Consider the following 25,382-nt stretch of genomic DNA (forward strand, 5'->3'; position numbering starts at 1 on the left):
TTATAATAGATAGACATTATTAAATATCTTAACAATTGTGACTTTGAAAAGTTCTGAAATTTTATATTCAAGAACTCGAACTGCGAAAATTCGAACTCTCAGAAGTCGACGGAGCGTCGAGGGAACGTCAGGTGAAATATAAAATATAATCGCGGAAGAGCTAATATTTAACTGAAATTTAAAAAATCTCTTCATGATAATGCAGATAACACAAATGCCGGTCATTCAGCGAATGTGCGGCACTGCTAACGGTATGTGGCATGTGCCTGCAACGCGGTAACCGTCTTCTTATATCAGTTTAACACATATTTCTCTATGCGTTAATGCGATACGGCGTTTCACGATGGATATACAAGAATTGCATCCAAATAAAGTACGTGCGTAATTTTACAGGTTTTAATTATTTGACAAAATGTAAAAATGGTACGCGTCATCAAAACATAACCTCCCGAACGAGAGTCAAAGTTGCTCCATGCATATAATTGTGCTGACTTGCAACAGTTTTCACAGACAGTACCCTTGCTTTGGGTATAAAAGCTTGTTGTTAACGAATATACACGATCGTTTCATTGAGAAAATTTTTTTTAAATATTATTTTACATTGCACATGTCCCAATATTTTCTAATTGTAATGCTTTTTACTTTTAGAGCAAAGCAGAATTGACTCCAGAGGAAGAATGGAGGCAAGTTACAAGTCTATTGTAGTCTTACAACAAAGACCTTTTCTCATATATATATATTTTTTTTTACTTACAATGTCCACGATTAGCACGTGGGAAGATATAATGGAACTTGTAAATCAATTTTTTTCAGGGAGCAGCACATAAAGATGCACGAACAGCATCGAGGTCACGAATCTATGCACGCAGAAATGCTGCTTATATTGCTGATAACGGTAGCGGTAGCACAGATTGTCCTGGTTGAGTGGAAGAAGAGGCACTTTAAGTCATACCAGGTGGAATAAGATATTTGTCTTCTTTATAACGCAAATATCAGAGGAACTATATATTAATACAGTATTTCGTTTTTGCAGCTTGTAACATTAGTAGCCATGTGGATTATTCCATTTGGAATTAGCTTGAAGAACCACTGGTGGAGATTTATATTTTTATGGCTTTTATCTTCGTGTATAACGGGTCTAGTAGTAAGGAAAGCCATTCAGAGACCAATAGAAGGTACCACGCCTAGGTAATGCCGAGTAATTTTTAGTAACGCAGATCGACAATTAATCATAAAATAATGACAGATAATTTATTTCCTTTGCAGATTAGTGTACAAATGGTTTTATTTTATTTATAAGCTCAGCTACGGGCTGGGTATAATCGGATATCTTTTAGTTATATTTACACTCGTTGGTCTAAATATCGTATTGAACGTTAAGCCTGTCGTTTGGATGGATTGGGGCATGTTGTTCATATTTTACGGTCTTTACTTTGGAGTATTAGGAAGGGACGTTGCTGAAATGTGCGCCGACACGATGGCGTCGCACATCGGGGTATGCGTATCATATTAGACGTTAAATTATCGCGTTATACATAATTTCATAACGTTTAATATGATTTTTAGTATTATGCCCCAGACAGTATCCCGACCAGGGTTTTGGAGCCAAATGTTTGCGCAGTATGCGGAAATAAACTTCTAGTTTCCGAACGTGAGGAGGGTGTAATCGAAAATACGTACAAGCTTACTTGCGACCACGTTTTCCACGAATTTTGCATTAGAGGCTGGTGCATTGTAGGGAAAAAACAGACTTGCCCTTATTGCAAAGAGAAAGTTGACTTATCGAAAATGATCCGCAATCCGTATCCTTTGTATTCATAACTTAATACGAGAATTTAACTAATGGCGATTTTATGCCGATATATATCTGTTAAATGCCTTAATGAAAAATACAGTTGGACACAGCCGCATGTTTTATACGGCCAATTGCTGGATTGGTTAAGGTGGCTGGTTGCTTGGCAACCGTTGATTTTGTTTCTAGTTCAAGGTATCAATTGGTCTCTGGGCCTTGAGTAAGTAACAATGTTGGTTGAACACGAACTGCTCTCACATGCATCATTGTTATTATTGCAACGCTAAAGAAAATTATTAACTTAGTCCTCTGATCAATACTGTGTTTGTATTTTTGTATATGCTGTTATTATTTTTGTTACTCATAAAAAAAAATATTAGATAGGAAATGTAATGCCACAGAAAAATCAATAATCCTACTCGTGTCTAAATGTTAAATAATACCACAGTTCATCATCCTGAACGATATATATTTGTCTCCGTGAAAGTAGAGTTGAAAGAAATCTCACGATTAACACGATTAAACATTTCTTTAATCAAAGAAATACAAGACAAAAATTCGTTATATGAAATAAAAGTCTTTTTCATAATGTATTACAAAAATATTAAAGCTCAATGAATGTGTGAACTGGATGTAATGTAAATATATATCTGAAAAAACATACCACATATTAAACAAATCATTGTGTGATTAACATAAGAAACGATCAGTTATGTGGTGAGATTTTTGTATTGTTGCTCTAAAGATTCTTTGTACGCATATTAAAAATGACTTAAATGACTGTTTTAGAAAACAGTTGTTGCGTGAATAATAAAAGACATGAGAAGGATTAAATCATTGTACCATTATCTTTAATATTTAAACTAATTAATCTGTCTCAACAGTTTTAGCAGTTAAATATCAGGTTATATTAACGTATTGAATTTCTATTCATTAATTTGTTATTTATATTTCTTGCAAATGTGTTCTAATAACTTCCTACTAATAACAAATACATTCCAACATTCCTAAGCCCATATGGTGGGTGTTGCTTCCAATATTTGCTTTATCAATAGATATGCAGTTACTAGAAAGTAAAGAATGCATGTATATATTTCGTATATGACTGCTGTTCACAAAATGTTCATATTATAATATAGTTTATGTAAAAAAATATTAGGTTACATTAAATAGTCGACATGAATTGTACATATCTTCTTTTAAGTTGTTTCAATGACATTCTCTGATTAATGTTTTGCAATTGTGAGATGCAAATCGGAAGAGTATTGACGAAATAAAAATTATTTGTGATTATTAGAGAAATATTTATCCATCATTTACAAATACCACTTTTCGTTTGATTAGAGAATAATTTCAGCAAATTTTATTGTACAAGCATTCTTCGAAAATTCACTGTTCTACTAATTTGTGTTTTCTATAATAAAACATTTACGTGTAATAACATTTTTCTAAACGCCACAAGTTTCGCAGCATTCAAAAAATGGAGATCAGACTATTGTAATAAATATATATAAATCCATTGTTGTAATATAATTGCACTTAACTCTGTTGCTAGTCGCTCTAATCATTGAAAGATGTTTTTAAAATGTAATATTAATTATTATTTATAATATTTCTTTTTTTTAAGATCGTTTTAAGGGAGAAAAGTATCTGATATATGTTACATTCTCGACAATAAATAATTGTGACTTTTCGTTCTGTTCCTTTTGAACTGGGCAATTGTGAAATCTGTTAATATATTGGATTACATTCGACTGTACAGTAACAGTATTAAGGGGAATGTAACATGTATCTTTTTCATATTGTTTTTCCTCGGAAATAATGTGTAATACAACCATTTGTAAAGAATAAAGCCACTGTCAAGAACACGTTTTTTGCAATAAAATGATGTATAAAACGATATACTTAGCTGTGATATTCAATTCCTCTATATTGCGTCTTTGTTAGTCCTTGTTTTTGTAGAAGAAAAAAATTCGGTCTTTGAATTTCCAAGAAAATAAACCTATAGTATATGTAATAATTTAAATTGAAATAATGTGAAACGCGTATCTCTACTTATCTTAAATCAATTTTTAACCATTGTTAACTCTCCCACGGCTAGAAATAATTTTAAAAAAGTAGAAGAACCAGCGCAATCCTGATAATTACTTGTAATAAATTTAAGATATTTTGAGATTGATTTCTAGATAAGACGAAAAGACATTTTCTCGCAATTGAAGTACTAAAGATTGACGAAAGTAATATAAATATTAAAAAGAGGCCGGGCTCTTTAATAATGGCAGAGTTAACGTGTATCTTTGTTTCTCGTAAGCGACGTAGCAATTTTCCCTGAGCACCAATTAATATAGTTTATAGCTTACACGTAAGAGTTATGAGTGAATCTGCGATTATCTTTTTCTTCTCATAATTTTTACAGAGTAACAGATACGAAGGAGGATCAGCATGAAAAAACGCTCGGTGTAACGGATTAACGACTACCGCACGCTGTATTGTTATATAGTTTCTCTGCTAGCACCGACAGATAAGTTCCTATTTACACACTCGAAGTCTCTCACTAATTGTAAGAGGTAGCAGATCTGAGGGAGGATGTGATCTCGTTGGACGCGCATAGAGTTCAAGATAGCTGTGTATATATGTGTGCGTGTATGTGTATGGGCACAGTAAGAAAGAGAGAGAGAAAGAGAGAGATAATGATAACAACTTGTCAGTGATGTTACTAAAAGACTTTAATTAACTTTCTCGTTATTATCGATAGAAAAACAACTTTCATCACATCACGTATCCATAGGTACTTGTCAGACCGTGTCGGACCCGTCGCGAGAGTATCATATATATATAATTCGTATTTATATTTATATACATATATATTGTTTTATTTGTTTATAAACCTAATCTAAGAGTCATTCGCGAACATTTTTGTGGGTGGTGACGCGGCGGGAGAATGAAGTGGGGGATGATGTAACAGAGGCCAGGGGGGTGAGAACACATTTAACGATGAATACCCTTCAACGGATCCGATGAACAGAGAGGTGTTAACGTTAACTCGAGACGTAGTCTTTGGCTTTGTTTGGATGGTTCAGACGCCACGATACGACGGGATCGTCGGGATGGGTCCAGGGGCAGACATTCACAAACACGGGGAAATTTTATAGATATATTTATTGAGTACTTAGCGTGTAAGAGTATAGAATATATGTTACCTTATTGTTAAATATCATTACATGGTAAATATATTTATATATACGTATACATACATATGTGTGCGTACATATACATGTATGCGTATGTATATCTCACGATGTAATCTTTAAAATAAACCTTGCGCGCGCGCGGGCACGCACGCGCGTGTTTTACGTGTGTGTGTGTGTGTGTGTTCAAGAGTATTTACATAATGATCGCAATTAATATGTACAAGTTCACGAAAAAAAAAAAAACGGAAAAATAAAGTACAGACGAACGGGCGAGCGTGGTGTATCGGCCGTGTCGGTGATCGCCGGTTCGCCGTTCGAGTTTCTCGCGAGGATTCCGGGTGCCGGGTACCCGAGCGGCGTTCACCGTCACGCCAATGCCAAGAATAGATGCCAGTAAAATTTTTCACTTCCTCCGTTTCCTCTCTTCTGCGTATAAATTGACCGTCGTCCTTATATGAAAGTATAAAGGTCGCTACGGTGAGATGATTCCTTCTTTTCTTTTTGCGGGCACGGGTGTACGAAACTACCATCGCTACGGATAATTGTAGGTACCCTAATTAACAACATCAATGTCGCGTACGATTGTGGCTTTTCCTCTTTTTACGAGCAGCTCTCTTCTTCATCTCGCCGCTCGCGAGCGACGACGGAGGCTCCGCGCGACGCTTCGGGTACGGTAAGGTGATTTAATATCCGTTTCTACAAATGTAGATCAACTTTAATCTCGATTTAACACTTACTCTCTATCTTTTTCTAATTTTTTGGTAAAAAAAAAGATAGAAAATAAGTTAAACCGAGATTAAAGTTAATCTGCATTCGTAGAAATAAACATATAAGTCGATCATCACGAGGTACGTTAAAAGCCTAGGATAATTCTCGCAACTGGAGCTCTCTGTTTGGACCTTTCGGTGATTCTTGGATACGGCGACACGCGTCGAGTCACGTGCGTGAAAAATGATTGCAACGTGCACGACACGCGGCCTAGATGAGGCTCGTTGCGATGATTCTGCAGTCCTTCAAATGCGTTTACCGTATCCGAAGTATCGCGAGGACTCCGTGCTCGCGGGGCCACGAGAAGCGCTCCATCGTCAACGGAACGGAACGATATATCATTCTTTATCGGTCGTATTATATATGTACAAAACGAAATATCACGCGACCGCCGCAAATTTCTCGGTGGCGTATAGAAAGAAGCGCGACGAGCACGTTCGACGAGCGGTATCTCTCGCGGCTCGCCTGTATACATTATATATATATTTATATATATGTATATAAAAAAAAAGCGCACGATTTCCTTCATTTCCCCTCGCAATAACTATCGTTATAACGCAACTCGCATATTTATATATTTATATATATATATTAATTTATATATATCTCTTTCTCTCATGCGCTCTCTTTTAGCTTCTCACGCATCCTTCCTCACGCTCTCCTCACTTTTTGACATATTTATCGTCGTCCCTCGTTCTACCGCCGGACTTTCGGCGGCGTCCAAAGACATACACGATAGTTACGAAGTATTGCTTTTCTTTTCCTTAGTCGCGGTGTCGATCGAGCTTCGCCGACCGCGATCCGGCGTAACAATAATAAATTTTGCACCCTCCTGCGACGAGCCGCGCCGGGAATCCCGCGCTCTCCCCCGGTTTTTTTAATCTTCCCTCGATCGCCTTCGATTCCGCAATGTCGCTCACGAGGTATTTGGGATTCGCATTCGGGCATGAACATGTATCATCGGGTTTCTCGAGAATCTCCCGGCGTAAATTCGGAGATATTCTCGGATCCGTTTGAAAACATTGGGAATCGAAGCAAAATCGCGCTTTTAGCAAACACTGTTAAATTCATAGCCAATTGTACTCAATTTGAGTCATTTTCAATCATTCCTATAAAAACGCCACTGCTCCTACTCAATATGTCGTTAATTCAACTAAATTAATGTTAATTTAACTGAACTAATGGAGTTAAAATAATATCGTTTTGCGTTAGAATAATAAATTTCGACACACATGGTAGTTAAAAATAACAAAATGTTATTTAACAAGGTATATTAAATTTCATCCTTTAATATTTAACAGTGAACGCGAGCGTGTGGTTTCGTCGAGGTCTACGCTCTCGCAAAACTATATTTTACGTCAGAATTACTAAACAAGCTGAATGCTCCAATTTTTCTCTTTAGAATCCACGTCTTTCTTATAAATTACAGTAATAAATTACAATAATAACGTGTCCGATTGTTCTATTATAAAAAAGTGAATTCGGCCGGACAAATCGTTGCCGGGACACGTCCGCTTTGTGGGGTTCATGAACAAAAGCGCCGAGGGAAAAAACCGATGGGGGACCGGAACTCATCCAGGCGGCTTCTACGCTCGAAGGAAATATGCGCTAAGCGTAAAGTTAACTCGAGTACAGGACTTCTTCTTTTCCTAAACATATCGTATCGTTTTCTGTTTCTTTTTCTCTCTCCCGTTTTTTACGTATCGTTTTTTTTTTTGCAAGTAGACGAGCACACATAGAAAACCGCTTGCAACGACCGCCCGGCCGCCACGCCAGGAAGCCGCTGCCGCATGCTGAGCTTCTCTACGAACGACAATGCGCGCGTGTCGGATAACGGTGTGTCAATGGGCAACTCAGTAACAAAGCGCTACGGGATAGCGTCCCCTCGAGCTCGCCGGAGCCGAGGAGATTGTCAGATATCGAAGGGACCCGCATCATCCAAGGTCACGCCCGAGAACATTGTTGGAGAGGCGATCTCATTTAATATTACTTTAAAGATATCCGCTTTAAATCGACAATGACCGTAAAAGAATTTTGAGACTTTTCAGTTTTCCATGATAAAAATCAAATTGTTTCCTCTCAAGTTAACATACATCCTGGAAATGATATTAACGAGTAAAAACGCATTCTCATGCAATGTTCTCCGTTGCTGAATTGGATGAAGCTGAACCCTTTAGTTACCGAGGGGGTCGGTAAAAACTATGCTCTCCAACGCCGTATTTTTATAATCTTGAGCAAATAATTTTACATCTCATGAATATTAGTTCAACGTACACGTCCCGGAGCGACAATGAAAATCACTTGCTCGAGATTACACTAATGTCGAGAAAAATCGCTCCGAAGCAATTTAACTACGGTTTCGAGGAGTTAATGTAGGCGAGCCTGTGTATTTGAAGCCGGGTCTCCCGAGGCTTTGATGGCTGAGCAATTTTCCGCGTCAAAGCTTACTGAATTCTCGCCCTTACTCTATTTATACGGAGGAAAATAAAATTTTGCCTCTGCGCCGACGGTTTGACATATGGAATGAATCACAGATCGATATGCCTCGTCCAGCCTCGGGCTCCCCTTCGAAGAAACCGAACCGAAATTATTCTATCAAATTCAAGACGTTTAGACAGAACGTGTCGCAAAATAACAAAAATCCCAGCGGCGTGTCCGTTAGTCGTCTTTACAATATAAAACATACAATGGTTCCTATCAATTTATCTATTTCTTTATAAAGGCGATGCGTGCGAGAGTGATATGGACAAGCCAGAATTTTCGTAACTTTGATCTGTGGAAAAAATGACGCAGGATTAAAAATGTGTATGGTCGTGTGTGAAAATTAAGTGTTGCAAATCAATGAGGCCCCGTCGCTAAAATCCCTTGTGATTTCGTGGTAGAAAAATCTTTCATGATGCGAGGACGTGAAGACTACTTTCGCGGAACAGTGGCGTGTTGTCGGCTATACACAACAGAGATATGTACAGCGATGTTACTTGTAAGGTTCACTAGCACACTCCCTTAACCGTTCGCTAAACCCCACGTTAACTCGTCAACTAATACGTACGTTTGTAGTTATGATTATGTATTTTTATTTTTTTTTCTCCTTTTAATATATATCGTCTACGCGGAACACAACGTGGTGGAGCTGCGTTGGCTCGCACGTTGGCTCACCGTGTACTCCTATATATTTATATATATATATTATGCGTTATATTTCGTTTTTTTTTTGCATTCTTTACTTTCTATTAGTCGGTTACTTCATTCGACCCGAACCACAGACTTCTACACTTTTTACTTTTTTTTCCTTATTTACCCAATATTGATAAACACCGACGAGTTCAGCTATATCAGTTATAGAGAGGAGGGGCTAAGGTTGTGCCCTGTAAAAGATAGGTGAATTAAGATGAATCGAAAGAAATTTATTTCGGCGAAATATTTGATCTTCGAAGCCAGGGAGATTTGTCTTAAAATTGCGTTATAAGAGGTCGGGCTCGTTAACAACTTAACTGACAAGAGAAAAAGCACTGATGTGGAATTTAATCCCGTAAGGGAAAATTAATAAGGAAAAATTTCACGTTTCAAACGTTTCGTGAAAGTTTCTAATTTCTTTTTCCTTCCCGATGAGAATTGAATGGACACGTATTAAGGGATATAGAAAAAGAATTCAATCATCGCAAAACCAATCCCCTATATTTTGAGGATTAGGAATTTATAACTTGACGAAACGAATCTCTCTGCATACATCGATTCTTGTTAATCCAACTATTTTTTTTCCGGGGATGCTCTCTTCGGCGGAGCGCGGGGGGTGAGGTTCTTTTTTCCACAGGGCGATCCCACATACACACGGTTACATAGGACTTCTTCGACGACACAATTCAAAAAATAATTTCTCATTTTTAGTAGAAAGATAGGCGGGGCATTTTTCCGTATAATGGTAATATATTATCGTTTTTTTTCCCATTATTATTATTACTCTATTTATTATTCTTATTACTTATCGTTATCGTATATTATTATTATTTTTCATTATATTATTATTTCTTCTGGACATTATTACTTCGACGCATCCCGTTACGACTGTCGCTCGTCTCGTCACGTCGCGTCACGTCATTTTTTATTACGTGACGATATCACGTCGCAATAGTTCTTACACGTTTACGTGATACGATACTATTTACACGTGTCTACGTTGTCTACGACAAATCGGTAGATTCGCTCAGGCAGTCACGATCAAAATTCATCAAGTTTGAAATCTATCTATCAAATTCAAATCAGATAATTGGGGATAATTGATAAGTGGGGCAGTGCAACAATTCTGAAACGATAAAAGTGATCATGTCACTTTTGATCATTTTCCGATATCAATTTGTTTTAATACCACTTTTCAAGAACTTTTGCATTGACTATTGCTTTTATTATTGGGAAATCAGTGTATCACTTTACTTGCTTAAAAGCTTGTAAAAACTCCATAAACTCTTACTTTAAATATTAAAGAAATTATATTTTTAAAATGAATTCCGAATTTTTTATAGATCTTAAGACCTTGATAGATTTCGATTCTAGATGTCACATTTATACTTGGCTCATTCAATTACACGTTCGCACGTGCCAGCAAAATCAATGAGATAACGTTGCCGTTCATGCTATGCATATCCGGCCGATTTGAAGCGATAGTGTGTTTCTTGTGTACTTGTGTGTCAATCGTGCGTAGGCCTGGGTCGAGATTTAAACGCGAACCGTCCGTTTCGCGCGAACGTCGCGTTTTCTCCTGACAGAATCTCTCGCGTTATTTATTAATCTTTTTTTATCGAAAAGATCGCGACGCGTCCGATATAACTTCCGCGACTTTACCCCATTTCTTGCGTTCGAGCATATCACGGGGGCACAAGTTCCTATATCTTTACATGTGTGTACGTATGTGTGTGTGTGTGTGTGTGTGTGTGTGTGTGTGTGTGTGTGTGCGTGTATGTCATGTTTTCTTCTTTCTATACATATAAAAAAGCGGTATCGACAGTTCCACTTGAGTTTACGATCGTTTTCGCGCGTTACATTACGATATTTTATCTACATTTACCATTAAGAGTTCGAGTAGCTATATTTACAATTGCTTGTCTCGCATCTAGTACACCAATTTGCGCCTTGTTAAAAATATCTGCTGTATATCTGCTCTCCTTTGTCTCTTTCTCTTTCTCTCTCTCTCAATCTCTCTCTCTCTTTCTCTCTTTCGTTCCCTTTCAATCTCTCTCTTTCTCTCTCTTTCTCTCGCTTTTCCTACGGCGTCTCGCGACGCGATCTACGGCGACGTCCACGGACAGTTTGTTTAGATGTATCCACCCCCGCGGGGCGGATACGTCCCAATCAGAGATGCGAGGTGAGAGCATCCCGAACTGAGTGCCAGATAACTGGACGTTCGGAGAACATCGGCGTATCTTTTTGTATTGAAAATTATCCTCTCGCCCCGCATCTTCCGACCTCGACGCGACGATACCTCGAGATACCTTCGCTCCCGCGTGCGTGCTTACGCGTGTCTTGTAGACCCTATTGAATGACATCGGCATGCTGTATTCGACCGACGATCCGAAAAAGTCCAAGACACACTCCATACTCCCCACCCACCCTCCTTTTCGCGAAAACACTATCGGATTTTCGTCGCGGACGGCACTTTGAAAGTTCACACGCACGCATCTCTTCGTCCCTATAATACCTCGATTTTCGCCACCTCTCCTTCTCTCCCTCCCTCTTCCTCGTGTCCCTCTGTCTTCTCTATAAACTAATCACCATGTGTAACAAGCTTTATATTCTTCATTTCGTTAATAATGCGACTAGCTTAATTTTGACACTTCGCGATCCGTCACCCACACCCGCCGTCTTCGCACGCACGATTGATCGATCTAGGAATCTAGGATAGATCGCGATCGCGTGGACGCGCTTATGGCACATCGACGGGGGTAGGTTTGCATCCAGACACGGGACGCATCCGTGGTCGCTCGTGGTAGATCATCGCGTCTCGACGACGAGCGCGGGGAGAAGAGGCCGAGAGAAGGATCGAGGAGAGAAAAAGTGCGACGTCGCCGGCCGCTCGCGCTAAATTGCAATTTTACGACACGCGGCGGCAGGATTTTCCATTAACGCGTTGCTCTCTTTCTCTCCCGTTTCGTAGTACTCGGATTCACGCGCGAATCAAGTCCCAAGTTATACTCCAAACTCGCGTCGTAGTGTCCTCGAATCACGAGTCGTGCCTGTGAGTCCTGTTGCGCCTGTTGCCGCTCTTCCGCCTCTTCCTCTTGGTGTCGCGGGTAAACGCGACGTTACCGGGATCGTCGGCGAGCTGGGGATACCTGTGCACGCTGTGGATGTCGACGCCCTCATAGCCGTCGACCGTGCCGCGGCTGATCAATTCATCCTTCTCCTCCTTCGACCAGTCGCCCCTACCCTGGAAACCGGCTATCACCAACTGCTTCTCGATCTCCCAGGCTCTCTCGACCGCTCGTTTGTGCGCGTGTTTCAGAATACGGTGTCGTTCTTGCTCGGGATCGGCCCCGTACTTGATCACCACGGCCGCGTCCGGATTGTGAAGCCTCAGCTCCTTCCACGTGCCCGCACCGTGCTCCGTCGTCTCGTGCGTGGACACATTGAACATGCTCCCGAGTCGATGGAGCTCCTCCATGTCGTCGCGGATCTTCAGCGCGTTGTCCTTGACGAAGTAGAAGACGTCCTGGTCGTGCACGCTGAAGTGTAACGGCAGGAAGTACGAGTTGTTGAATACTGACGTCACCACGTCTTGCACCACGCTGTTCACACCGTCCACCACGCTCACAAGAGCTCGACCGCCGACGCGCGATACCAGGATACCCTCGCCGAAGACCGCTCGACGATGTGCCACTCGCGGTAGGAGGTTCCTCGTTTTCGGTTCCAACTTCAACAAAGGTTTAGGAACGAAACCGAGGTCAGAGAACTTCTCTTGCACGCGATTCACGATGCACTGCAGGCCGGACATCACGCCGAAGTCCGGAGTCAGTTGCGGGGATGTGACGGTCGCGCTCGGCTGATACACCATTTGCTTCGTGTACTCGGAACCGAGCATCATCGAGATGTCGTAGCCGTAGAGTTTTAGCCAGCTTCCCAAATCTGTCATGTATTCGACATTCTGCTTAAAATTGACCGGATCGTTATTGCGGAAGCGATAGATGAAAATGTCGGTCGGCGTGGTGAGTTCATTGGCCATCTGTTCCCAAGCTGGCGTCATCCATTGTCCGACAGTCGGATCGTAGAGTCTCTTGTTCAGGTAGATCAACTTGGTGTTGGGATCGAAGAGACCTCCGTGGAAATCGATGGGCAGATAGAAGTCCGGATTGGTGTCCTTAATAATCTTGCCGAAAGGAGTGCGCCGCATTTCTTTGATGAGATTGCCGTTAGTGTCGAAGAGAGCGAGAGGCGAGCCATTTTGATCTGTCGCGACGTAGAAGCGTTGCTCGGACGTCTCCACGGTCATCAGGAAATCGCGCGAGTCATAGAGGAATCGGAACGTCTTGGACGATTTCGGGAAGTGCACGTGCGTTATCAGATCCGGAGTCTTTGGATTCGCGTAGAAGAATTGAGTGATGTTCTCTCGGTCGTCGTTCATGGACACCAGTCGGCCACGGTCATCATAGAAGTACCAGATCTGGAATTTCTTGTGCTCCGACGCATGAATCAGCTGGCCGCGCGAGTTGTATCTAAAGAAAAGAAAGAATATCGCACATCGTTTATTAAAACATTTTTCAATCGGTATTCCATAAAATAGCTTTCAGCAAAATTTACTCTTATTTTATAAGTGTATTTTAGAAATAGAAAAAGAACAAATATTATCTTAATATAATCTTAATTTTATATCCTTAAATTAATTAAATAAAAATAGGAAATACATACCTATACTTGTGCTCCCCGCGAATCACAACGAAACCGCGTCCATCGTATGAATTGAACTCAACGTCACCGTACTGGACCACTCGATCGCCACTATCGTAGCCCAAGGCGATTTTCTCATTATGTTCAGTCACGCCGATCACATTACCGTTCTCGTCGTATGCGTACTGCCAATTGTTCTCTGTGTCCGCTACTTCCAGCACATGACCGTCTGCGTTATACGTGATCTTTTCCATTCTGGACCATTCTTTCTTCTCCATCGACTCCTTTCCAATCGTGAGCTTCCTCATCTTGATGCGATTGCGATTATCGTATTCGAGCTCCATACGGAATACGTCGAACGATCGGATGTTCATCAGCACGGTCTTGACGCGTCCGTGCTCGTCATAGTCCGTAACCGTGAAGAACTGTTTGCTGCTGTCCTGCATAACCGATCTATTGAAGAGATTTCTGTATATCCTGAGATCGCCGACGCCCTCCAGTACCCCGAGATTCTGGTTGTACTTGAGACGAAGTTGAGGTAGCTGTTTGCCGTTGATGTCGACCTCGATGCCGGATATTCGCGCGTTACCGTCGTACTGATAACGGTAATGAGCGTTATCCATGCCGCTCTTGCTGCCAAATTTGATCTTCTCGTCCTTCACGATGCCGGCGTGATATTTGTATTCGATGCGCATCTCGAAGTTTGGCTCGTTGATGTCGATGCTGCGCACCAGACTGGTTGTTTCTTGATAGGTGTAATGTATCGAGGAGAGACCTAAGAAAAGAGATTCACGTTATTTATATTAACAGATTGTGTCTCTAACGTCTTTGTTTTATAAATTAAGCGTAAATAAACAATATTTATCTTTTAACCACAACTAATAAATTTTAATTAAAAAATAAGGATGAAATAGGTATTATTGTGACAAAATTATATTAGAAAGAGCCACTTACCGGCAAGTGTCGTTTCAAGTTTTCCAGCGTGATCGTAGACATAAGCGACCTTTCCGCTTTGATGGGGATATACCTTGGCGAGAGTCTGACCGTCGTCGTTGTAAAGGATCTCATATGGATGTCTGTTCATCGGCGAATAGTACTGATACTTGTAAAATCCGAGAGAAGTTTGAAGAGAGAACGTATGGATATGTCCTCTTGGTGTGGTCAACGACTGTAATGCTCCTGCTTCGTCATATTGAAGAAGATAATCGCTTCCACGCGGTGTGGTGACCTTCAGCGGTAGGATGCTGAACATATCTTTGAAAGCGTACACCATCGACGTGCCGTCGCTGTACTTGATTTCGAATAACCGGCCAGATCTGTCGAAGCCGTAGGTTTCGCTAATGTCACCCCACGTCCAGCTTGTCAATCTGCTAAATCGATCGTATTCCAATTCGACGCCGGCAAAGATACCGTTTCTCGGTCCCCACTTGACCGGTCTAGCCGTTCTGTCGTACGTGACATTCAACAGTTCCATCCGATCGTCCATGAACACGGCCACGGTGTTTGTCTCTCTATCGTATTCGAGAGACAACAGGATCTCACCGTTGACACGAAGCTTCCTGCCGACCTGGGCGATCGCCTTCGTGTTGCCACGATTCTTGTTCCCTTGGACTTTCCGGAGGAAGTATCGCCATTCGAAGCGATTAGCCAAATCCCCGGCAATCTCCGTTCTCTGTTTAGCTGGCACGGGATAGCTCTCACCCAGCAAAGGCTCGAGCTCTGCTAGAATCGAGTATGGCATCGAATCGGTGCTAACCGTGTGAGCCCATGGTGTCACTCTTCCGACTGAACCATCTGCGAGAACTGTCGTTCTCTGTTCGGCCTCTCCGATCTTCGTAACGACGGATGATCCTTTAATGAGCATCGAGATAGGCTTCCTGTTGTTCTGTCCGACTTTCACTACGGCACCTTTCAGACTGAGATCAAATGTCAAGCTGATTACCTTGCCCGTAGGAGTTACCGCACTCGTCAGTCTACCAAACTCATCATAATTATAAACGTAACTACGTCCGGTACTGTCGAGTTTTGTTTTTAGTAAGCCCGTGGGTCCGTGATAGTCGAAGGTAACATTGTAATCATCGGGCGTGCTCAATTCCTGCAGCATTTTCATCCTGGACATTCTCAGTCTGCATTTTTGTCCCTTCGTGTTCTCGATCGAATTTACCTGACTGCTGTAATCTCTGAGTAAGAAGACCTTGTTGCCAGCCGCGTCCGTCACCGTGCTGAGCTTACCGTTACTGGTGTTCACATTGTAGGTAAAGAGATACACGGTTTCGCCGGTCAAAATATTCTTCGTAGCAATATGTTGGCCGAATCGGTTGAACACATAGATCTCCTGTGTGTCGGGCGCATAGATTTCGTATTCGCGCGCACCGCTCGCATCAGGAATGCTTGCCGTCACCGAGCGGATTCGATAATTAGCCTGGTCGCCGATGTGCACTACCCCATCGGGGGAAACTGCCACAGCGGATATGGTGTTGAATTTAGAGGTGGATGCCAAATAATGATCTGCCTCGAAGCAGTCGCAGCCGCGCTCCAAACAATTGCACTTGGATTCGGCGCCGGCATACGGCGATATTTTGCCGTCAGTGCCGATCACGCGAACGCGATTGATCCTCTGCGAATCGCTCTCGGCGATGTAGAGATCCCCCGATGGACCGAACGCGATACTCTGCGGCATCACGAGTGTGGCATGAGTCGCGAGTTCCGTGTCGAACGAGGCCGATGGCGAAGCGCAGTGAAGCGGACGACCAGCGACGACTTTGACGCGACCGTCCGGCGCCAGCTGAAGGACCATATGATCGTCAATCATGTGCAGCGAATTGTCCAGAGGATTGATCGCCAGCTCGGTTGGCCAACGGAGGTGGACTTCCTCGACGTTCAACGTGCCCTCGCAGGGTATGGGCTTCCAATGCGACTTGTGCATGTGATTGCCGATCACGGTGGTGATAATGCCGTCCCTGTCGACCATTCGGATGTTCGTGCCGTCAGCGAAGTATAGGACGTTGTCCGCAGAAACGGCAACGCCTTTGGGATAAGCGAGTTTAGCGTCTCGCGCGAGAGCGCCATCACCGCAATGAGCTTCATCGCCGGGAAGACAACGTTCCCCGGAGCCGACCACTGTCTCCCAGTTATGCTCGGGATCCGTGTAGTCGTTGGTATCGCGAACGCGAATAATCTGATGAGATTCTGGATCCGATATGTAGAGAACGCCGTCCAGAGGACTCAGAGCAATGTGGTAACGATATGATACTCTGGTTGCGCTAAAAAAATTAATTTAAAGTTAAATTAAATTTATGAAAAAAAGAGTTATAAAAATTATTGTATAAACAGTATTAGTTACATACTTTAGTCTGACCACAGTTCTAACTGTTCCATCGACGAGGATCTTCCTGACTAGATTGAAATCACCGACGAAGATGGAGCCGTCTGCGGCAGTGGCGAGAGCAACGGGCGCTAAGAGACGCTGTTTCGAAGCTTGTCCGTCGCAGTCGTAGCAATCCAGCGGCCTTTGATGACCATCTCCCATCGTGGTGAGAATAACTCTCGGTTTGTGCTTGAGATAAATGTTCGAGCCATCTCCCTTTTGCAAAATACCCTCGTGGAAGTTATACCTATGATGAATGTCCAGATTCCAACCGCCGACTTCCGAAATAGACATGTCATGACCGCTCAACTTCGTCGTCTGTACGTCCCAGATGATGTCCTTGCAGTCACTGTACTCGTAACCGACCTTGACCATAGCGGTCGTCACCCCGTAAACGCGTTGACGATAAACGTTCAGGCGGTTCCAGGCGTAAGTGAACTTGATCACGGGATCGGCCTCGAAGATCTTCTCGAAGAGTATACCCTCGATCGTGATTCTCAAGTGTATCAGATTTAACGTCGGCGGGATGACTTCCGGCGTCAGCTGCAGTTGTATGGTGGAGAGGTAACCGGCCGCTCGGGAACTGTGATACACCAAATTCAGGCCCGTCCCGGGTATCTGCAAGCTTTCCTGTATGACCTGCGACTCCGCCAAGATAGCGCTCTTGTCCGGGCAGGCACCTTGGAATCCGTGCTTCCAGGTCGCCAGAACGACCGGCTTCATGAGATCGTAATCGTGAGCCGCGCACGCATGCGGAACGTGTATGGGTGGTTTCTCTTCGGCGGTGCTCATGATAATCTTGTCGATGATGACGACCTGTAGCGAAACAAATGATATCTTCATTATCTTGTCTTTAACCGTAAGATGAATATCAGAAGTTCCTGGTGACGCGCGATAAATTTATTACATCGTGAGAAATTCAGGCTCACCTCGTTCCAAGGCACGAAGACGATATGGCTCTGCGGCTTGAAGGGCGACCTACCGAATTGTAAAGTTACGGCACCGCCGCCGTTCACCAGGAGATCGAACCAGCCGTCGTCTCTCGTGAGAGTGAAGCCTTCCAGCGGTGTGCTGGTGCTCACCCGCACCCCCATCAATCCCGTGCCAAGGTGCGTGACAACGCGACCACGTATGACTGCCGACCGGCTGTTAGACAACGACTGTGTTAATCGCAGGAAGCTCGCGAGCGTGTATATAGTCTAAGATCATTTCTCTGTGTGCTTCGTCGTACACTACCAACAAAGCAATCGCTATTCTCTAGGCTAATCTCAATCTACTACGTTTTACTGTTCACACTTCTCGGATATCTCTTCTTCCGAGTGCATACCGACGAAAAAATACTGCCACTTGATAACGCTTAATAAGAGGTCTGACTTTCAATAATTCGTTAAGAAAAAAATAAGACTTGACTGATAGATAAATTAAACGCGTGCCTTTTTGTTTTTATGAATCCACAAATAATGAGCAAAAGTGTGATAGAAAATGAGAAATATCTTCTTTTTACTGCTAATAGAAGATTAGGAACGTCTTCTTTTTAATTATACGTTATAATGTGAGTTGTATCTATTAAAATAAAGCGATAAAGTAGGGGTGCAGAAAAGACCTCGGGTGTTTTGCTTCAGGCCCAAGTGCTTTAAGAATAGATCCTTAAGATCGATCCATAATTCGATATCTGTGATGGGAAAAATCGCTATAATTAAACGCAAAGTGCGCGTCTCACGGATGTTTAAAAAGACAGGGGCAATCGAGAGTGAATTTGCATCGAAGGGTAATGTGTGTCCATTTATATTATGTGACAGAATCCTTTCGCCGATTAATAATTATCTCGATATCAGGCATTAATCGCCAATCGCGTATGCAGATATGTTGAATATTTAACGCGATGTACTTTCGTCAATTTTGCTTCTCAGTGCTAAAGAGGAACCACTCGACTCTTCGACCGTCCGCTGCACGAATAACGGCGAACGTGATCGGTGCATTTCTTCTCCTTTTTTGTCATTTCGATGTTTCGACGAGATTTTCTCGAATCTCTCTGTCAGACTGTAGTTGCCTGTGGTTTATTAAATAAGCAATATAGTGTACGACAGTCGAACCTTCGTGCCTCTTTGGCACTGGAGCATAATAGTCGAGGACAAGTCACTACTTATATAAGTACAGTCAATATATATATTTATATATACACGAATAACACAAAGTCGGAAGCTCAACGTAAAAGGCACGAAACACAACGTAGGAATAAAAAGGTAACTGAACCATGCAACATGAGAATGTGTTCAACAATAACGGAGGACGAAGTGCGAGCTCGAACGATCGTGGAATGTGTTCCAACTGTCAAGATAGAGACTCTTAGATCGTGTATTTCGCTCATTTTCCGTAGTATCCCGCCTAAGTCAATGAGAGAACGTAGATATCACCAGCATTAGTGAGAGTAATCCTCTCCTGATGCTCGATGATTCTTGATATCTATGATAGATGTTGCACATCCAAGCTCTCTTATCATCTTGGAGACGATTGATACTCTAAATGTGAAATACACGATCGAAGGAGACCTGCTGAAAATTCAATCAAATCGAGAGAGGTCAAGGCTTCTCAAGCGCAGTCGAACGCACACACGCACGGCTCGTCGCGATCGGGATGCAGGATGTATTTATTTACAGATACGTGAGAGATACCAAATGCACGAAAATATTATCAAACAGCAGCAGGTTCTTTTAATACCGCTACGACGGATCTTATTACGGATCCTCGTTCATTTAGTCGAGCGTCTGGTTTTTCTTACCTTGTGTTGAAGTGATTCCAGAACATACTGACCGGGCAGCACGGATAAAACAGAGCCGAGTTAAAATGATGCGATTAAAGGCGAAAATAGGAGGAGGAGGAGAACGCGGGACCGAGGGTACGGGTCGGGAGAGAGAGAAAAAAAGTATCAAAGGATTTCCAGAGGCAGGAGGATGAAAATATAGAAGAGTCTGAGGAAAACTTTCCGCTTTTACGAAGAATTTCGATACGTCGCGTCTCCGGATTACTAGAATTTGCCGGTCCCTTCCAATGGACCCGACGCGTCGGGGAGAAAAAACTGTCCGGTTATTGTATCCCCTTCCTACCCCCTTAGCCGGCATGATGAGCGAAAAGCTCGAGGCTTAAACATGGACTCACACATTCACGCAAGCTCCACTCGGACGGACATGAGAAAGAGAGAAAGAGAAAGTATCGAAAGAACGGGGGGGGGGGGGGGTTGGATTGATATACCGATAGATAGATCGTAAGGGACTGTGATCGGAATAGACAGAGAAAGAGAATGAAAGAGAGAAAGAGAAATAGATTGATGGAGACGAGGGCCGGGGGGGGAGGCTTAGTGCAGGGCACACGCTCGCGCACACGTACGTACAAAACATATGTAGAAAACTGTTGGGATGTGATTTCACACGGGTCACAACAACGCAGATATAATATATTGAAATCTATGTATATGCATCCTCGTGTCTGTACTGTTCGGTAATACATGTGTATTGAGAGAGAGATGTACAGGGGTATGCGTGTATCTTGTAATATGCGCGCAGAGGCAGCTAAAAGATTACCGGGTCCCTGCGAGAGAGAGCTGGGACCCTATTCTCTGTGTGCGCGCTTCTTCCCGCTTAGTTAAAAATAGAGATCGATCGGCTTTGCTCGACTAATCTTTCAACCGATTCGGTTCCCGGCTCGAGTCAAAGGGACCGTACATATATTCGTATTATTAATAACCTTTAGTCGTCCCGTCAAGCATGCAACTTTCTCGACCTTCGCGATTCACGCTTTACACAGGCTCACCCCCACCCCCCATGCACTTCCTTTGCCATACGGATCCTTTGCCTAATTTGAAATACATGTGACCTTAATTAACGATGTCGAGGCACTAATAGTTTCCGAGCTGTAAGCTGTTGAAAATCTGGGAAATCTTGGAATAAGCTTTAAGAATCAAATTAAATAATAAAATCTTATTTCCTCACTCGCGAGAATGTCTTCAGTGAAATTTACGTCAATCAAAATTTTATTTAAAATTTAATCGCCATAAAGAAATTCTTGAAAAATAGCGCTCAATAAAATTAATTTTATATTGTTCAAGAAATCCATATGCAAAAGAAAATGTGGCGAACTTTGTGTGATACCTTGTGTAGCGTCAATGTGTGTTCCTATTTAATGCTGCCATTCTCTCGTGATCGCGCATGTGTTGAGATTCCTATTTCATTTCTTTACTCAGAGACACGCAGACTGTAGACGCAACATCGACATCGGGACGGACAATTTTCGCTAACGATTTCAACGCGCTGACGACGAGGATCATGACGACGACATTGGTCGCAAGGACGAGAGGGGAAAGTCTCGCGCGACGATAGACGGCGAACTTACCTCTCGTTGAAGGTCTCCTGACGAGCGTAGTTCTGCAGACTGCCCTCGTCGATTAGGAACTTCATTCTCTCGAAGAAGGATGCGGTGATGGCGGGCGGTTGTTTCCGTAGTAATATATCGATTGGCTTAGGAGCTGAAACGCACAGCTGGCTGCTGCGGCATATGTGATTGGAGCAACATTCCGGGTCGGCGCAATCAATGAGACCATCTAAAAGATACATTATTTTTCATTAAAGTCGCAAGAAAGAGATATATACTTACTGATGACAGCCTCGGGCGGTTGCTTAATTTTGAACAAATATTCTAACTATAAATACTTAAACAAATACAAGAGTATCTAAAATTCCAATTTGCATTATCTCTTTTAGCCTTCAGTTCATTTTTTCTATCGTTTAACTTTGAATTTAATTAGATTATATTTACGAAATATTATACAAGAATAATAATCAAGTTTCTCTTTTACGTATTAAATTAATGTAAGGAAAAAATGAAACAATGTTTAAACGCTGTACCTTTATCGTTGTCTCGTCCGTCGTTACAATTCTGTTCTAGAAGCACGCTGCAATCCTTGCCGTCCCAGCCGTTATAGCACTGACACTCCCACTGCGCGTCGTTCGACACCCTGCACTGTCCGTGGCCGGAACAGGAATTCGGACAGCCCTCCATCGTGCAGTGTTTTCCGTTCCATCCGGTGACGCATAGACACGTGCCATTCTTGCATTGTCCGTGCTCGTTGCAGCGAGGATCGCATTGCTTCAGATTGCACAGCTCGCCGGACCAGCCTGGCAAGCAGTCGCAGGCGTTGTCCACGCAGTGCCCGTGAGGCCCGCAATCAAGATCGCACAGTTCTGAAACACGAAGCGAAAGGCTTAAAACGATTGTTCGAAGTGCATGGAATAATACGGAAGTATGTTAGTCCAAGCGGACACTCAGAAGCAAAGCGATGATCGTTCGACAAGTAAATAAAAAGAGAAGGGGTGGGGTCTAGAAAAGTGGACAGTTAATCGGTAGAGTTTCGTAAAAATTACTTCGCAAGTTCTGTCACCATCCAAAAACCTGGAAACATAGGAATCGTCAATTCACCGAAAGTAGAATCGATACTCTTAACCCAATTCCATATCGCGTTTACTTCGCTGATTTTAAATGTTACAGGTCGACATAGACATCTATTCAGTGTGCTAATTTCGACCAGCTTGCTAGCTCTTAAAATAAATTTATAAACGCATAAATGTCAAAAGATAAAATGAGTCTGTTTAAAATGCCTTCAAAAAGACCAATTACAAAAAAAAACCAATAAAAAGATACCATTTTTAAAGTATTGTAGAAAAAAAAACTAACAAAAACTGTCTTTTAATATTTAATCTTTTCTCCCATATATTTAATTCTACTATACAATACAGCTAACTACTCTATTTTTAATCTTTATAAACTGAAAAATGACATATTCATATGTCATTTTTACTTCTTGTTCGATGTACAATATTCTGAAATATAATTATGTTCGCTCATTCATCCACTTACCTTTCGAGCAATCATCACCGGACCACATGGGCTCGCAGAGGCAGGTCTGGGTCTCCAGATCGAAATTCCCGTGACCGCTGCAGTCCGGCAGGCACTGCAGTGCCTCTTTATCCATTTGACTGCAGTCGGCTCCTTTCCAGCCCTTTTTACAGATGCACGTTCCCTCGGCGCAGAAACCGTGGCCCGAGCAAGTCGGATGTGGACAGTCGACCTCTTCGCAGTACTTCCCCTTGTAGCCGCGTACACAGTTGCACTTGCCGTTGGTGCAATGCCCGTGACCGTTGCAGTCGGGCACTTCGCACTCGTCGTGTCGCAGGGAGCACTCTTTGCCCTTCCAGCCGGGATTGCATTGGCACTCGCCGTTTATGTACTCGCCTAAATCGAAACGACGGGATTACTTATTTGTTGACGGGACGCGAACGAGAATTATTTATGCGCACAAAACTCGCAAATTTGATTTCGGACGGAGACTTTCAAGGATTAAAGCTCCCGATAAGACGCAATTGTCGCCGTAATTGATCTACATAGAAAATATTTGTATTTCAATTGATTGCATCCCCAGAAATTACAAGAGTGCATTAATGTACTTCTCTTGAAAAATAAGTTACTATATTTTATTCACAGTAAATAAACACAACTGCGTATCGCTTCGCGAGTGCACTGAGGGAGAAACTGGTGTACCAAGCACCCAGGAAATTAACATGTATCGCGAGTATTTGCAAAAGTGCAATACTGAAACGAGTGAAACGTAATCGGCTTTGATTTCTATTTAAAAGAAATCAATAAACGAAGCCGCGCGGAACTTGGTTTTTTTAATCGGTTAAAAAACCTACCAATCGTTATTTCTTTCTATTTCAATAGGATTTTAATCAAACCCGTAACCAATAACCGATTTTTGAAGTTTATTAAAATTCCAATACGGATTTCAATTTAATGTTATTTTAATCAAACGGTTGAATCCTATTATCAGATTTCTCAATATTTTTATAGTAATAATTTTATATAATAATACATATGCATGCGGATATATATAGTATATAAAACAATATAACAAAAATATATCAAAATAAATATAAATTATTGTAAAACCGATATTTACACGATTAAAACAAACAAAAGGCGATTAACGATTAACTTTTACCCGGGAATATTTTTTTACCAGGTAAGACAAACTCACCTCTTTGACTGCAAAGAACAGGACAGACACTCTCGCTGCAGTCTTCGCCACCGAAACCAGGATTGCACTGGCAATGACCGAGAAGACACTCGCCCTTGCCGCTACAACCGTTTGGGCAGTTATGCGTCATATCCTCGGCGATTACGGCGATGAACGAGACTTCATGAGGATCTCCGTCGTCGTTATAAAGCGAAAGGAACCAATGTCCCGGCTCCATATACTGGGTTACCTCCTTCTTAATCGAAGGCTGTGAAAGTCATCGGAAATTGGAATTAAACTGTCAGCACTTGATTACGTATACATGCGTATTCGTCGTCGAGCGGGAGAATAAAAAAAGGAAAAAAAAAAGACATTCTCTAGCCGAGATTATCGGCATATTACGCGAGAAAGTGAAATAAAAATGGGGTAACGGCACATACAATAACACTAACATGGGACGCCCTGGTGGTCCGAGCCTTGAAGCCGCTGAGAACTTCCAGTAGATCGTACTGCGTGTGCGTGGGCAGCGCGTTCCTCCTCGCGTACACGCCGATGCTCGCACCACGCGGGATGTTGTAGTCGAAGCGAACGTAGGCGGCCTCCGATTGGTAAAACTGCATGTTCCAGTAGCCGTACGGCGGTATCTCCTTGCTGAGCTTCTGTCCTAAACCGACCTGAGCGAAGGTCGTTCCGTCAGGCGGGAAGGACCTCGCCGGGAAGGTTCGCGCACCTACGGACGCGAAGTCGCAATCAGAAGCATGTACACGACTGAGGAAGCTCGAGTTTCCGTTGGATAATGTAAGTCGAGATCGTCATTAGTAATTTTAGTATAATTAATTGCGTAATCCAACTACCAAAAAGTGACTGCCTAGACTGCAACTCGTACCGAACAGCTGGCTTTAAGAGGAAAAGAGCAAAATTGGCGTTAAGTTACACAGCATCGAGATTACATTATCCGACAGACGTAAGAATTCACTCTTGAAATATTCCCAAGTCTAGGCATGGATGCTTATGCATGTTGGTTTCGTGAGCGTTATATCTTTTCTTTTATACATTTTATTTTTAAACGGATCGATTAATTTTAGTATCAGTTATTTCACAATTAATGGAACCGCGGTGAAAATTATTTTTCTTTTGAAAATAATACGAACTTTTTTGCATCAACAATAACTGTTACAACCGCCAACAATTAATTCGGGACATTCCGTGCAGGAATTGATTAAGGAATTCATACTGGTGACTTAAAACTACATCACCGTTATAATCTACGTAAATTACACTACCCACTACCACAAAACACATTACAATGACTACAACAGTACAGGCAAA

General features: G+C 42.4%; 2 protein-coding genes and 1 long non-coding RNA gene across 14 annotated transcripts in view; 2 read left to right on the forward strand and 1 right to left on the reverse strand.

The window, feature by feature from the left end:
* Nucleotides 1–213: 213 nt before the first annotated feature.
* Nucleotides 214–5,151, forward strand: LOC139815180 (E3 ubiquitin ligase Rnf121). Of its 2 annotated transcripts, XM_071781883.1 has the most exons (8): nt 214–373; nt 649–687; nt 818–955; nt 1,034–1,188; nt 1,267–1,495; nt 1,567–1,802; nt 1,896–2,012; nt 4,209–5,151. In XM_071781883.1, the coding sequence occupies exons 1-8, from the start codon at nt 344–346 to the stop codon at nt 4,261–4,263; spliced, it is 999 nt and encodes a 332-aa protein (XP_071637984.1). In that variant the 5' UTR covers nt 214–343; the 3' UTR covers nt 4,264–5,151. The 2 variants fall into 2 exon arrangements, with proteins under 2 accessions (XP_071637984.1, XP_071637985.1); XM_071781884.1 differs by lacking the exon at nt 4,209–5,151 and having other exon boundaries at nt 215–373; nt 1,896–3,692.
* Nucleotides 4,934–25,382, reverse strand: part of Ten-m (teneurin transmembrane protein Ten-m) — a 520,735-nt gene continuing 500,286 nt past the window's right edge. For 5 of the 10 annotated variants that reach the window (XM_071781853.1, XM_071781852.1, XM_071781860.1 and 2 more), the window contains 11 exons: nt 24,494–24,783; nt 24,075–24,321; nt 22,898–23,272; nt 21,889–22,224; nt 21,377–21,584; nt 19,770–19,796; nt 17,920–18,136; nt 16,971–17,806; nt 14,578–16,886; nt 13,645–14,398; nt 4,934–13,451 (listed from right to left, as the gene is read on the reverse strand). In XM_071781853.1, coding sequence (XP_071637954.1) covers nt 11,963–13,451; nt 13,645–14,398; nt 14,578–16,886; nt 16,971–17,806; nt 17,920–18,136; nt 19,770–19,796; nt 21,377–21,584; nt 21,889–22,224; nt 22,898–23,272; nt 24,075–24,321; nt 24,494–24,783 — 7,088 coding nt within the window. In that variant the 3' untranslated portion in view covers nt 4,934–11,962. The remainder of the gene's footprint in view (nt 13,452–13,644; nt 14,399–14,577; nt 16,887–16,970; nt 17,807–17,919; nt 18,137–19,769; nt 19,797–21,376; nt 21,585–21,888; nt 22,225–22,897; nt 23,273–24,074; nt 24,322–24,493; nt 24,784–25,382) is intronic. The other 5 variants (XM_071781862.1, XM_071781855.1, XM_071781861.1 and 2 more) reach the window with 3 other exon arrangements.
* Nucleotides 24,741–25,382, forward strand: part of LOC139815182 (uncharacterized) — a 66,548-nt gene continuing 65,906 nt past the window's right edge. For both annotated transcript variants that reach the window (XR_011732683.1, XR_011732684.1), the window contains exon 1: nt 24,741–24,851. This is a non-coding gene — a long non-coding RNA (uncharacterized lncRNA). The remainder of the gene's footprint in view (nt 24,852–25,382) is intronic.

Source organism: Temnothorax longispinosus, chromosome 6 (assembly GCF_030848805.1).
Source record: "Temnothorax longispinosus isolate EJ_2023e chromosome 6, Tlon_JGU_v1, whole genome shotgun sequence".
In the NCBI taxonomy this organism is placed as follows: domain Eukaryota; kingdom Metazoa; phylum Arthropoda; class Insecta; order Hymenoptera; family Formicidae; genus Temnothorax; species Temnothorax longispinosus.

Coding starts and splice junctions, on each gene's coding strand:
- LOC139815180 (XM_071781883.1), top strand. CDS start 344: ATGGATATACAAGAATTGCATCCAAATAAA. Junction 374..648: donor AAGAATTGCATCCAAATAAA/GTACGTGCGTAA, acceptor TTTTACTTTTAG/AGCAAAGCAGAATTGACTCC. Junction 1,803..1,895: donor TCGAAAATGATCCGCAATCC/GTATCCTTTGTA, acceptor TGAAAAATACAG/TTGGACACAGCCGCATGTTT.